Consider the following 12472-nt stretch of genomic DNA (forward strand, 5'->3'; position numbering starts at 1 on the left):
TTCATTCAGCTTCATCTATCTGCACTTCGGGCCACTTCAGATCCGATCAGTTCCATTGTGACCGTTCTCAATGGACTCCCACTTCAGCGGCCAAGTTGGTTACTAATTTTTTGCAATTGTATCTACGGGATCTATCTATCTATCTATCCATCCAGGCGTCCACTTGTAATTGTATCTATGCAGCAGTCGGCGTTTCAATAAACCGCACTAATGAAGCCCATTCAAAGTGCAATGATGTACCATACCGAAACCCCCTTGGAAATCCCCTCGCACTTTGGGATCCTGTCCTTTGGGAGTTTTCCGCTTGGCGTCGATTTTAATGGGCGCGAATATTAATGACATTTCCATTGCACCAAAGAAAACTCTTGTCAGCATAATTACGAGATATGCCCCCACATTTCCCCCCCCCCCCCCCCCTCTGCGAGTGGAATGTCTAGGACTATCTACGCGCCCCCTGTTTTTTTCGCAGCTTTTTCATTTTTTCAGTGGTTTCATTACTTCTTTGCTGTTTTTTATTTGGTTTATTATCTGGGATATTTTCCATATGCTGCTGAGTAAAGTATAGATACACTCAGAAAATGCTTGAAATTTAAATATTTCAAGACGGGTCCTAGAAGATTTTCTGAAAGTATTGCAAAATAGGTCATTGAAACTATATGTTTTAAATACTTAAAAAAAAATGGTACTTACAAATCAATTTAAAAAATTGAAATATTTTATTTCAAGTTTTAAAATATTTACTTCATTGTAAATTATGCTGTAAGGAATGTTTTTATTTTAAATATTATTGTTCAAAGCATTTGAAAATCATTTAAAATGTTTTAGACGTTCAATGCCTAATGTTGGCTTTATTTAAAAATGTGTTTACATTCCCTTTCCTTTTAAAATAAGAGTAGAGGCATTTAAATATTATTAATTAGTCATGAATTTCAAACTCCCTGGGCGAGTTCTCCATTATTTTAGAATGGAAATGTACAATGGCAGTGGGGGGCGTGTCAGGCGGCCATGCGGAGTACGATTCTCACCCGACTTATCCCCTCATTGCGCGCCAAAGTTAAAGTGCAGCTGCGGCTGTGTTTTCAGACTTTTCAGAGGCACTGTTCCTGTTGCATGCCTCAATGCACTTCCACTTGCCGCGCAGCCAGCCAAACAACCAACCAACCAAGAACTCGAGGGGCAGCGGCGAAAATGGAGTTGTTGCGATACCTTCAAGTACGAGAATTATTTCGCTTTTCTTTATTTCCATGTTGCCATAATTGCGAGGTAGTCGTCATCGTCGTCGCTGCAATTCTTTCATCAAAGTGCGCCTCATCAGCGAAAAAAATATTTTAAAAAAAGCGGGGAAAAGCGAGGAAAAACCCTGCCACTTTTTCCCCCCCCAACTCTCTATCTATCCCTTGACTCTGTCTCGCTTTTCGCGCGGTAATTAAAGCAAACTGCGAATTTTTTTCGGCGCTTTTCAGAGCTGTAATTAAAAATGGCAAAAGTTTTGTTTTTGTTTTCATCGCTTTTGTTGCATGCAGCATAGTCGACTGTGTGGGAAAAAACCGCGTCAAAAGCAACGGAAATGCAATGGAACATGGGTACCCGCACCCAGTCTCAGCATTTCCCTATTTTTCCCCATTTTCCTACCATTTTCCTACCATTTCCCATCCAGCCTCCAGTCGCAGCCCTTTCCTTCGCTCCGCTTTTGTACATTTCAGTTTTGGTTTTTATTTTTGCATGGCATTGATATGGCAAAAGTTGTCGGATTGCCGTTGTTTCGGGGCCTTGGGTTTGAGCAGTTATGACCGCAAAATCAGCTTAAAGTTGTTCAGTCCGATGAAGCTGAAAAGCCGGCGAACTGTGAGTTTGCAATGAAAAGGCGGGATTGAAAAGGTAGGAGCTTCTGGCAGAAAATTACTGAGTAACTTGAGATGTGCTTAAAGAAGGATTTACTTTTAATTCATACGCTTTTATAAAGGCTTTAAAATTGCATATTGACTAGACAATTTTAATTAAATATAATAAATAAACTTAAATACTTTTTGGAACATTTGAAGAATAAATTTGGCAATATCTGAAAAATATAAAAATTATTCTAAATGCAACGCATTTTTAACTGGGAATTTTCAATTACTTTAAAGGAATAAGCCAGTTACAATTTTTATTATAGCCTTAAGCAATTAAAATTAAGACATCATCAGTAATTATTGAAATCTTTAAAATTTAAAAATATTGTGTTCTATATTAATCTTTTTTAGCATTTAAAAATTTTACAAGAACCAGAAATGTGTTATTTAATCGGGCTGTTAAATAAATGAAAATAAGATGATAATGACATCCAAAACATGCTTTAACTGGTCCCAGAAATAAAAAGAATTCCTTACAAAATAAAAATGTACTTGATCAGCAATTAACCCTACCAGCATTTACATGCAGTCAGCTTGTGCCGACACTCCTGACAATCCTGTCACTTCCCACCTCTCAATTCCGTCAATCAGTCGGGGGGAAAAAATCAAGTCAGGACCGCCAACTAACCATAAATGCGCCAGAGCCGAAATACAAATTAAATTAAGCGACGAGACAAAAGGCAGACTTGCAGCAATTTACAGAGAAACTGCCAACCAATCAAATTGCCATAAAACCGGGGGCAGGCCGAAAAAAGGGGGGGCACAATTCCCAGATTGACAATTGCGGTGGCGGTGGCGGTGGCTCTGGCCTGAGTAAATAATTTCGTCTTGGCCATAAAAAGGCTGTTTTTCAGTGGAGCAGGCCTGTCAATTGCCGGGAGATTGATGCCCCTGGATAATAGCGACGCGAACAATTTGCAGACGACAACACGCCGCAAAGCTGAGGAGACAAACTTGGAGCTCCTTGGCCTTTTTTTGTTTACCAGAAGGAAAAAAAAACCAGAGACAGATGGAGACGCGACATCATCTCCAACGGTGGTCTGCGGCGACAACTGAATGACAACTCTTTAGGCCGTCCGCGCTAACGGGATCTGCGGCTGAGCAAGTTATTTGCCCAAAAATGGCCAGGAACATTCGAAGTGTTGACGTGGCTCGGACGGGTGACAAAGGCGCATGCGTGACACCCCCAGGAGATGGATAAATGCAGCAGGGACTGGGGTATCGGAGGTACCGGGGGTTATGGATGGGTACAGCGCGGCATTGCGAAACCTCTCTATCCAATATGGTAAACCATTCGGGGACAAATTCCTGCCCAGCTGTCCCAGCTCAATTAGCTATCAAGATCATCGCGACTTTGACTCCGCGAAATGGGAATTGTTCTTGGCCAACAGCTGGATGGCTGGATGGGATAGACGGGCCTAGACAAAGACAAAGGCCCCATTGTCTCGGCCCTCCGGCAGGATGCAATAAAATGCAGGTGCATATCCCACATCCATCTCCAGATACTGCTTTGAATTCAACTTCATCTGCAGTTGCACTTGGAAAAATGTTTGATTTAATAGTTTATTAATTCTTATTTGAATTATTACCTCACTAGCTAATCAAAAATTTATTAATTAAGTCGCAGGTATTTTAATTATTAGCGTTATATGAAAGAAAATATTTTTTATACTTTACAGACATGCACATTATGGCTTTTTACATTTATATACATATATAAAATCACTTTGTTACAATAAAAATATTTATATATTTTAAGGATTTAAAGATGTAATATGTTTAGAGATTGCTAACGTAAAATATCTTACATAGCTGTTGTATTGACATTTTTTTAAAAATTATAATGGAAGGAATTTTTTAATATGACTTTCTATATATAATAATTTCAAATAAATGTTCAAGAAAAAATATGGTAGTATTGCATTTGGTTTTCTATATATTCCAACACTTTTCCACCTCTTTCTCCTAGTTTCAAAATATATATTATAGATATATAATTATAGGATCAGCAACAATTTCAGTGCATGTCCTTTGCGAAGTGCATCCTCGTTCTGTTCTCGCCGCGTTCTCACCATGTTGCCAAGTCATTAACTTGAGCCTGTTTCTGGCTTTTGTAGCATGTTTGTGATTACACGAGTGGGGGACGCACATGGACGTGGCAAGGGGGGTCGGAAATGGGGGCAGGGGAGGTGCAAAGGGGTCCTGCGAGCGAGGACTGTAACAAAAGCGGCCAGGACATGGACATGTCGTTGCTGTTGTTGCGCCTTGAGCGTTTGGGCCATTTGAAAATTGCAGCAGGGTTGCAAGCAACCACTTCGAGGCAGATTCCTCACCCCCAACCCCTCCTACCATACTCACCCCCTCCTCTTATTTTTTTGCCAGCGCCATTGTCTCGCCAAGTAAGTGTGTGTGTGCTTCGCTCATGTGCGAATTTTTTATGGCTCGAAGAAAACAACCCCCAAGTGGCAGACACGCTGGTGTGCGTGTGGCAATGTCAACTGGGGCGTCTACAAGCTGCTAAGTGCACTTGCCCAGCGTTTCCTTGGCCCCTCCCAGGACATCCCCGCCCCCCCTCCTTTTGGCACACACATGTGTCACAGTCGCAGCCTTTCTTCTCCTAGCCATGAATACATAATGCCCTGCACTTGAGGCGGACTCTTTTCTTTTTGCCTCCTTTTTGCGACAAAGGCGAGCGGCTAATTCAGATGCCAGATTCTCGGCTCCAAGGGTCCGTCAGATAAATGCATTCTCTAAATGTTGCAAAAAGGATACACACACCCCCCTTCAGGCCCACGTGAACAAATGGAAGCCCCCTGCCAAGGATCTTTTTGTGTTCCGTTCCTTCCGTTGCCAGTCGGCCGGAAAGTAATTAAAATCTGCGCTTAAGTGCAGCTCTTCAAAATGCTGCTGTGAAACAAAAAAAATATGAAATTGAGTTGCAGAAAAGTGAAAAAGGATTCGAATGAGGTCCTTAAAATGGACAGAAATGTGGCAACACATTGATGATATATAATTTCATACACCCAGATCCATTTGAATAATATAATAAATTCGATATGTTATACACAAATAAATAATAAACTATCAAACAAACGACACCTGGCGTCTATTTTAAAAACTATCAAATAAATCTGTTTCAATAGAAAAGAAAAAGGTCCTTGAAACAATTTGCATATCCTTGAACAGCTTACCGGCGCCCTCTGTTGGCAGGATAAACTGTTCCCATACCTTTAGCACAGACACATTTCAAGTGGGAATGGTTTTTAGATAGGGGAAAAACGTAGAAACAACTCAAAAAGGGGTGGAAAACATAGCACAACATCGCAAAGCAAAAACGTGGAAATAATTACACTCAAACTCAAACTTGTACTCAAAGTCACCCCTAACTCAAAATTACCCCTCAAATATTAAAACTCAAAGTAAATAAAGGAGCTCAACTCAAAAGGAATCGAGGGGAGTATAATTGAGTCGTAACAAGTTGAGCTAAAAAACTTATATGTATAAATGTATGGTATGTGTTTTCCATTTCTGGCAGCTGTGCTAATTAATCGAAGCTAGTAATTAAACAGAATAAAGGAAAATGTAATAATGCTGGATGAGGAAAATGGCATAACGAAACACATATTATATTATATTATTATTAATAAATTATATAAAAACCAAAGAGAGCATTTATTTTATTTCATAATGTCCTGTCATAAAATATGTGATTAGTCACATCAAATTAAAAATGTTTTAAATTATAATAATTTATTATTAAGACCCTGAATAATATTATTTTGCCATATCACCAACTCTAGTAATGTTAACTAAATCTTAATAAATATGTTTTGTTTGTTTTCCCTAGAAGTTTCCATACTCAAACCATAACTTAAGTGGGCATATAGTGACAATATATTTTTCTATAAAAATTCAGCAAACTTTACAGTGAGACAACCGACAGATTCCTTGCCATTTCCCCCATATTATTAAATACAGAAACTTTCGAGGGACCATGGCAACGTAAGCGACGAAGAATGTTAAGAGTTTTCAATATGATGCAAACATTTTCTACATTTCCCAAACTTTTTCTTGCCACACGCAGCTGACGGGACAAAGTTTTCCTTCGATGGCGAGCGGGAAAAAAATCCTGGAGATATTCTCCATCATCATCTGAAACATCATTGTTCGCTCCGGGCACAAGTTCAATTCTCAAATGCAAACTGCAAATGAGCAAAAAATTGTCAGACCATCGGGATGCGGGGGAAAACTGTGAAAATTGAAATGAAAATTACCCATTGTGGCATCGGCAGCATTTCAATTTGAGCTGCCATTTTGCACGTGCCCGGAGAAGGCTTCCTCCTGACCACCCATCCCCTCCTCCCCCGCATTCCCTCTAATGGTCCATGGCTGGTTGAGTTTCCACCATTTTCCCACCCACATTAAGCCACCCATAATCTTGGCAAAATGCCTGGGAGCCTTGCATTTTATTCATGGCCTCCGTCCACGTCCGACTTTATTAGTTATTTTCCGCTCAATTTGTGCTCCTGGGGAGGCAGGATAACAAGAAAAATTATTTTCATTTCATTCAACACATTCATTATGGTCCAGAGTAGAGCAGTGCTTGTCCAATGCCACACCTTTCTGGCCCTTTGTTACAGAGGCAGGCGGGAAAAAATCTAACGAATTTCTGTTCAATTAGTCTTGATTAGTTTACCATAAGAAACTAAAACGTATGAAAACTAAACTAACTAAGCTAACTGTATATAACTATTAGTAATATTTAATATGCAAACATTTAAAAATGAAGCCCCACTTAAATTAAACATCCCAAATCTCGAGGTACAATCGTAAATAAAAAGTTCAGAAATGTACAAAATAATGTAGGGTACTCTATAAATTTGTATTCACATTTGTTGTAAAATGTTGTTAAATATTACAATCAATATTCTATAATTTTTTGTTCAGTGTATCGCCTAATTATCACAGGTGGCAAGATGGAGACATCTTTTGTTGCAATTCACGTTGATTAGCGGCCGGTGAAGGTCGAGTCCTGTTTCACCAGTCCCCTGATTTCCTCCTTTTGAGAACCTTTTCAGCTGGTTCCACAGAGTGAGAAAAGTTCACAGCTAATTACATTGGTTAGTTAAAAGTTTAGGCACAATTATCAACACTTTTCAAGGCGCGACATGATGGGGCAGAAAAAACTTGTCAGACACGCCCACTGCCGCCCACTATATAAGACCAACGCGAAGGACTGACCACAAACAGTTCCAGTTCGAAATTTCTCGGTAAAGTTAACAAAAAAAAACTTAAATATAAAATGGAAAAGCCAGTGGAAAATTCACCCAGGACCTTTATGGAGTTGATGCGAGTGCCAGTGCAGTTTTACCGGAGCATTGGAGAGGATATCTACGCCCATCGCTCCACCAATCCATTGAAATCCCTTCTGCTTAAGATCTATCTATATGCGGGTTTTATCAACTTCAATCTGCTGGTCATCGGTGAACTGGTGTTTTTCTACAAATCAATTCAGGACTTTGAGACCATTCGTTTGGCCATCGCAGTGGCTCCCTGCATTGGATTTTCCCTAGTGTCTGACTTTAAGCAAGTCGCCATGGTGAAAGGCAAGAAAACATTGATTATGCTGCTCGATGACCTAGAGGAAATGCATCCAAAGAGCCTGGAGAAACAGAAGGAATATAGACTGTCAGATTTTGAGAAGACCATGAAGCGTGTGATCAATATTTTCACCTTTCTCTGCCTGGCATATACGACTACTTTTTCCTTTTACCCGGCTATTAAGGCCTCTGTGAAATTTAATTTTATGGGCTACGAGACCTTTGATCGTAATTTCGGTTTCCTCATTTGGTTTCCCTTCGATGCCACGAGCAGTAATTTGGTTTACTGGATCGTGTACTGGGATATAGCTCATGGAGCCTATCTAGCGGGTATAGCTTTTCTCTGCGCCGATCTCTTGCTCGTCGTTGTCATCACCCAGATTTGCATGCACTTCAACTATATATCTATAAGATTGGAGGAGCATCCCTGTAAACCGGAGGAGGACAAGGAAAATAAAGAATTCCTCATTGGTATCATTAGATATCACGACAAGTGCCTCAAGTAAGAGAAATATCTCTCATTTGGACTATAATAATTAATATATTTTTCCCTAGACTCTGCGAACATGTCAACGATCTATATAGCTTCTCCCTTCTGCTAAATTTCCTGATGGCTTCTATGCAGATTTGCTTCATCGCCTTTCAGGTCACCGAATCCACTGTAGAGGTCATTATTATTTACTGCATTTTTCTGATGACCTCAATGGTGCAAGTATTTATGGTGTGCTACTATGGAGACTCTTTAATTGCTGCGGTGAGTTTAAGGTGAAATATGAAATATTATTCCTTCCACACTAATATCCTTTTTAGAGCTTGAGAGTGGGAGATGCTGCTTACAATCAAAAATGGTTCCAGTGCAGCAAAAGCTATTGCAGCATGCTAAAGCTGCTGATTATGCGAAGTCAGAAGCCGGCTTCAATAAGACCACCCACTTTTCCACCCATATCTTTGGTTACCTATATGAAGGTTTTAAAAACTAAAAAGAATTTTACAATTTTATACTATACCAACTTTTCCGCAGGTTATCAGCATGTCGTATCAATTCTTTGCCTTACTGAGAACCACATACAGCGATAATTGATTGCTCAAAGCGCCCCTCTCCGCGCTTCTCAAATCGCCAACTTGGTGTGAATCGATTTGTAAAAAGGGATTTTTAACATCTCTTCAAATATCTACCCTACACAGCTCTTCCCTGCAATGCAACGCCAATCGCTACATCAGAAGCTTTCGAACTTAATGACGCCCTCGACACGCTTTGATAATATTTAATTAAAAATCGCATTTAAAATTAATAAGCTTAAATGGAGACCAATAGCGCCTGGCCGAGCACAAAAATCCGGCAACAGTAGAGAGGCACACGAGGCAAACAAAATAATAATTTTTTTCAAAAGGAATATTACAGCACAGTCCACAAAAAAGAACGCCAAGAACGGGGACGCAAATAAAAGCAGCAAATGGGGCTCCCATCCGCCTACGAAAAAAAGACCCCCGTTCTGACCTGGTAATAAAAGGAACAACATAAAACGCAATCACAATCATCGACAATAATCTGGCAGCAACAACCAACAAAAAAATGCTTATTATAAAATTTCACAGTTTTTCAATGAGCAAAAATGAAGCGGAGTGGGTGTAAAAAAAAAATGGTCGAGTGTGAGGGTGGGTGGAATGGCAATGGCTTTTCAAAATCATAATGGCAGCTAGTAACAAGAGTTTTGTGTGCAAATAAGTGGGCGGGGGTGGTATAAAAATTTGTTTTGCCATGGCGGCCAACCGATCAGAGTCGGAGCTGGCAAATACCACGTCAGCAGGAGATGCTCTCCATATCCCAGCTTTCGAACACTCCACCGCCCTATACACTGAGAAAAAGGGATAGGTGCTTAAAGTGGTTCTAAAGATTATATTAAATCATTAATTCATGCATAATGTCCTCCTATTTTGATTCGGGTACAAATATTGGTAAAATTTAAAAGTTTATAAAAAGCATATTTGATAAACATGAAAAATTCGGTGAAAAATACGTTGAAAAAAAAATATAAATTCCCCAATTAAAAAGCTTTATAAGTAAAATATTAACAAATATTGGTTATATTTAATTAGAACATTAAATTAATGACAATATAACGTCTTATTCTTTCTGAAAATTATCTTAATTAGGTTTGAAATTTTATTTACACCTCTAATCTCAATCGGTTTTCAAAACTTGAAATGAAACATATTCAAATATTTTCTCAGTGTACTTCTTCGACGTGCACGTCACGCGCGACCACTTAAAAAACCTTGGCCACCCAGCCCCCAACCACCCAACGCTCCGCCGCCCCCTCCCCGCAACCAACCCCACCCCCTCACCAACAGTTCGTTGCATTTTCCCTTAACAGGCCGTTAGTCGTTATTATTTTGGTCCATTGACGCTGCGGGCCATTGCTATATAGTGTGTACACAAGGCGAAGGAGCGAGTGCCTGTGTGTATATAATGGCTCCTGCATATAAAGGAGAGGTCCTTATGTACCACCCCCAGGACATGGACTCAAACCCGAACCGAAACTCGGACCATCCACCCTCAGTGACGTTCATGTCCCGTATTGGAATCGCGTTCGTTTCGTTTTGGTCCTGCTCTAGGTCCTTCTCCTCCCCCTCCTCCTCATCCTCCTTATCGCCATCATCCTCATCACCATCACCATCACCATCATCATCATCGTCGGCAGGAGCAGCAGGATGGAACTTTGGATGGGGGCACAGGCACACTCTGAACCACCAGGAGGGCAATTTTTATAATTTTAGTCTCGTTTGCTTTGAATTTACTTTTTATTTTCTTCCTTTTTTATATTTTTCCAGCTCTGTTTCTTTTCAAGCTTCCCTTGGCCTGACTCCTCCCCTTCATTCAGGACTTCGTCCTGGCGGGTGGATGCTGTTTTTTAGCCCCCAGCCTCGATTTCTTTGGCTTGTTTCTTTTCTAACATTTCTTGTCAGCCAGCGGAGACAGGACAGACAGAGACGGATAAATCGAGAGTGAGCGAGAGGGCCAGCATGGGTTCTACTTATGGCCTTTGTATTGGTTTCGGTTAACGCTTTTCAAACCCCCCCGCCAGCGAATGCAAAATGGCGTTGACTGTATTGATTTTTGATTTATTGCCGATTTGCCTTGTTTATGCCCGGATTGCGGGCTCACTGTACAGGGCCAACAAGGCGGCTAATGCAGGGCTAATGATTAGTCAACGCAGAGGCAACTGTACTGGGGGATGGATGGTATAGAGCAGGGAGATCTACAGGATCCAAGATCTTTGATCGCTAATATTTGAGTGAAATTTTTAATTTTACAGATTTTGTATCAAGGTGACCAAAGATTGGAACAAATTTACCATATTATTTTTATAAATAAATACATTTTTTAAATTTTAAATATTTCATAGTGACTTATAAATATTGTTTTTGAATTAGAAGCACTATGTTTTAAGATTTGAAAAATGAGAACCTGTATTTTTAATATATTGAATATATATATCTTTATAATGCCCTTTTTATAACATTAAAAATAAAAAGTGTTTAACCGAAATGAGGTGCAGCAACCAAGACAATCTAGTAATGTTAATTACAAATACTTAAGTGATTTTAATAAAACACAATAGGAAGATATTTTAAGTAAGTCTGCAATGCTATGGTCTTGAAGTTGTCCCATTGGATTTTAATTTCAATCAACTAGGCAAATTATCAGCATTGTTGTCCTTCTATCAATGTATCTATTCTCGGTGAACAGCCAATGGCTGATGTCCTTTTATCGAACATTCTTTCCTGCCCATCGCGCCCACTCCATTTGCAGCTCATATTTCCTCTCGCATTTTTCCCCATCAAGGCAAACATTTGTAAAAAGCGGGAGGAGTGGAAAAAATGCCTGATACAAAATACGCAAATACGTTGAGAAATCTTTTTATTTTGCCGGGCATTCGGGCTCATCAGCTTTTAATTTTGTCCTCTTGCCGAGGTCCCAGGCCCCGGGATTTCTCAGAGTCTCCTCGTTCCGAGTTTAAGACCCAGTCTCGTGGCAACCGGCGCTAATGAGATCCAAGCGAAGAGTCCAGGCAACTTTCCATTACGCTGAGTTTTTCCAGCTTTTTTTGCATCGCCTTTTCCCGCTTTTCCTATGCCTTCCTTGTTGTGTTTCGTCCTGAACCTTTGTGCGCGATGGCTGGCCATTTTCCCCCATAGGACAGCAAATGTCCTTTTGGCTTGTTAAGAAAATGTCGCTCTCTAATGCCTGAGACAAGAAAAGCAGGGGTGGAAAATTCAGAGGGGTTTTGGGGAAGGGGGGCCACGACTGACTAGTTGACGTTGTTGCTTTTCCTCCGTCGCGCTCTTAAATTAGAAAAATGTAAATTTATTTTAATTAAGATAAATAAGTAACAAAATGTTTTATGGAAATTACGTTAACAACGCGTAGACAGGAGGGGAATGATGGGTGGTTGGCTGGTTGGTGGAGGTGGGTGGCACTTTCGACCATTACTGGACAAGGACCTCTGGGGGGCGGGGACCGCAGGACAACTGCTTTAGCATGCAAATACACATAATCAGCAGGCAGCAGGCAAACAGCTAACAACAAGCTGCAAAAAAAAAAAGAAATACAGAGGTACTCCCACCCACCCTGAAAATGGAATTATTTTTCCGCCATTTTTTATGGCTTTGTTGAAAAGTTGTGCCGACTGTTTGCTCGTTTGTTTCTCGCATTTTTTCCTCTATTTATTACCATCGATCGATGAGTGATTCCCGTTTATTTGCATTGATTACCCATGTACACACACTTTCGAGCGCCACTGTTATCGACACTCGTCTGCTGTTCGACGTTGAAACTTTTAATTGAGTGCCCCCCACCAGAGGTTTAACAATTAATAAAATATTTCTCGTTGTTCTTGTTCAAATTAATCAGAGAATTAACAAAGCAAACCAAAAAAAAATGTATATTTATGGGAAAAGTTTGAAAAGTACAAATGG

General features: G+C 40.1%; 1 protein-coding gene across 1 annotated transcript; it reads left to right on the forward strand.

The window, feature by feature from the left end:
• The first annotated feature begins 7194 nt into the window (after nt 1-7194).
• LOC119553971 (odorant receptor 67c) lies at nt 7195-9048 on the forward strand. Its single transcript, XM_037864676.1, has 4 exons — nt 7195-7994; nt 8048-8246; nt 8303-8458; nt 8514-9048. Exons 1-4 carry the CDS (start codon nt 7195-7197, stop codon nt 8571-8573), a joined length of 1215 nt encoding a protein of 404 aa, XP_037720604.1. The 3' UTR covers nt 8574-9048.
• Nucleotides 9049-12472: the final 3424 nt, after the last annotated feature.

Source organism: Drosophila subpulchrella, chromosome 3L (assembly GCF_014743375.2).
Source record: "Drosophila subpulchrella strain 33 F10 #4 breed RU33 chromosome 3L, RU_Dsub_v1.1 Primary Assembly, whole genome shotgun sequence".
In the NCBI taxonomy this organism is placed as follows: domain Eukaryota; kingdom Metazoa; phylum Arthropoda; class Insecta; order Diptera; family Drosophilidae; genus Drosophila; species Drosophila subpulchrella.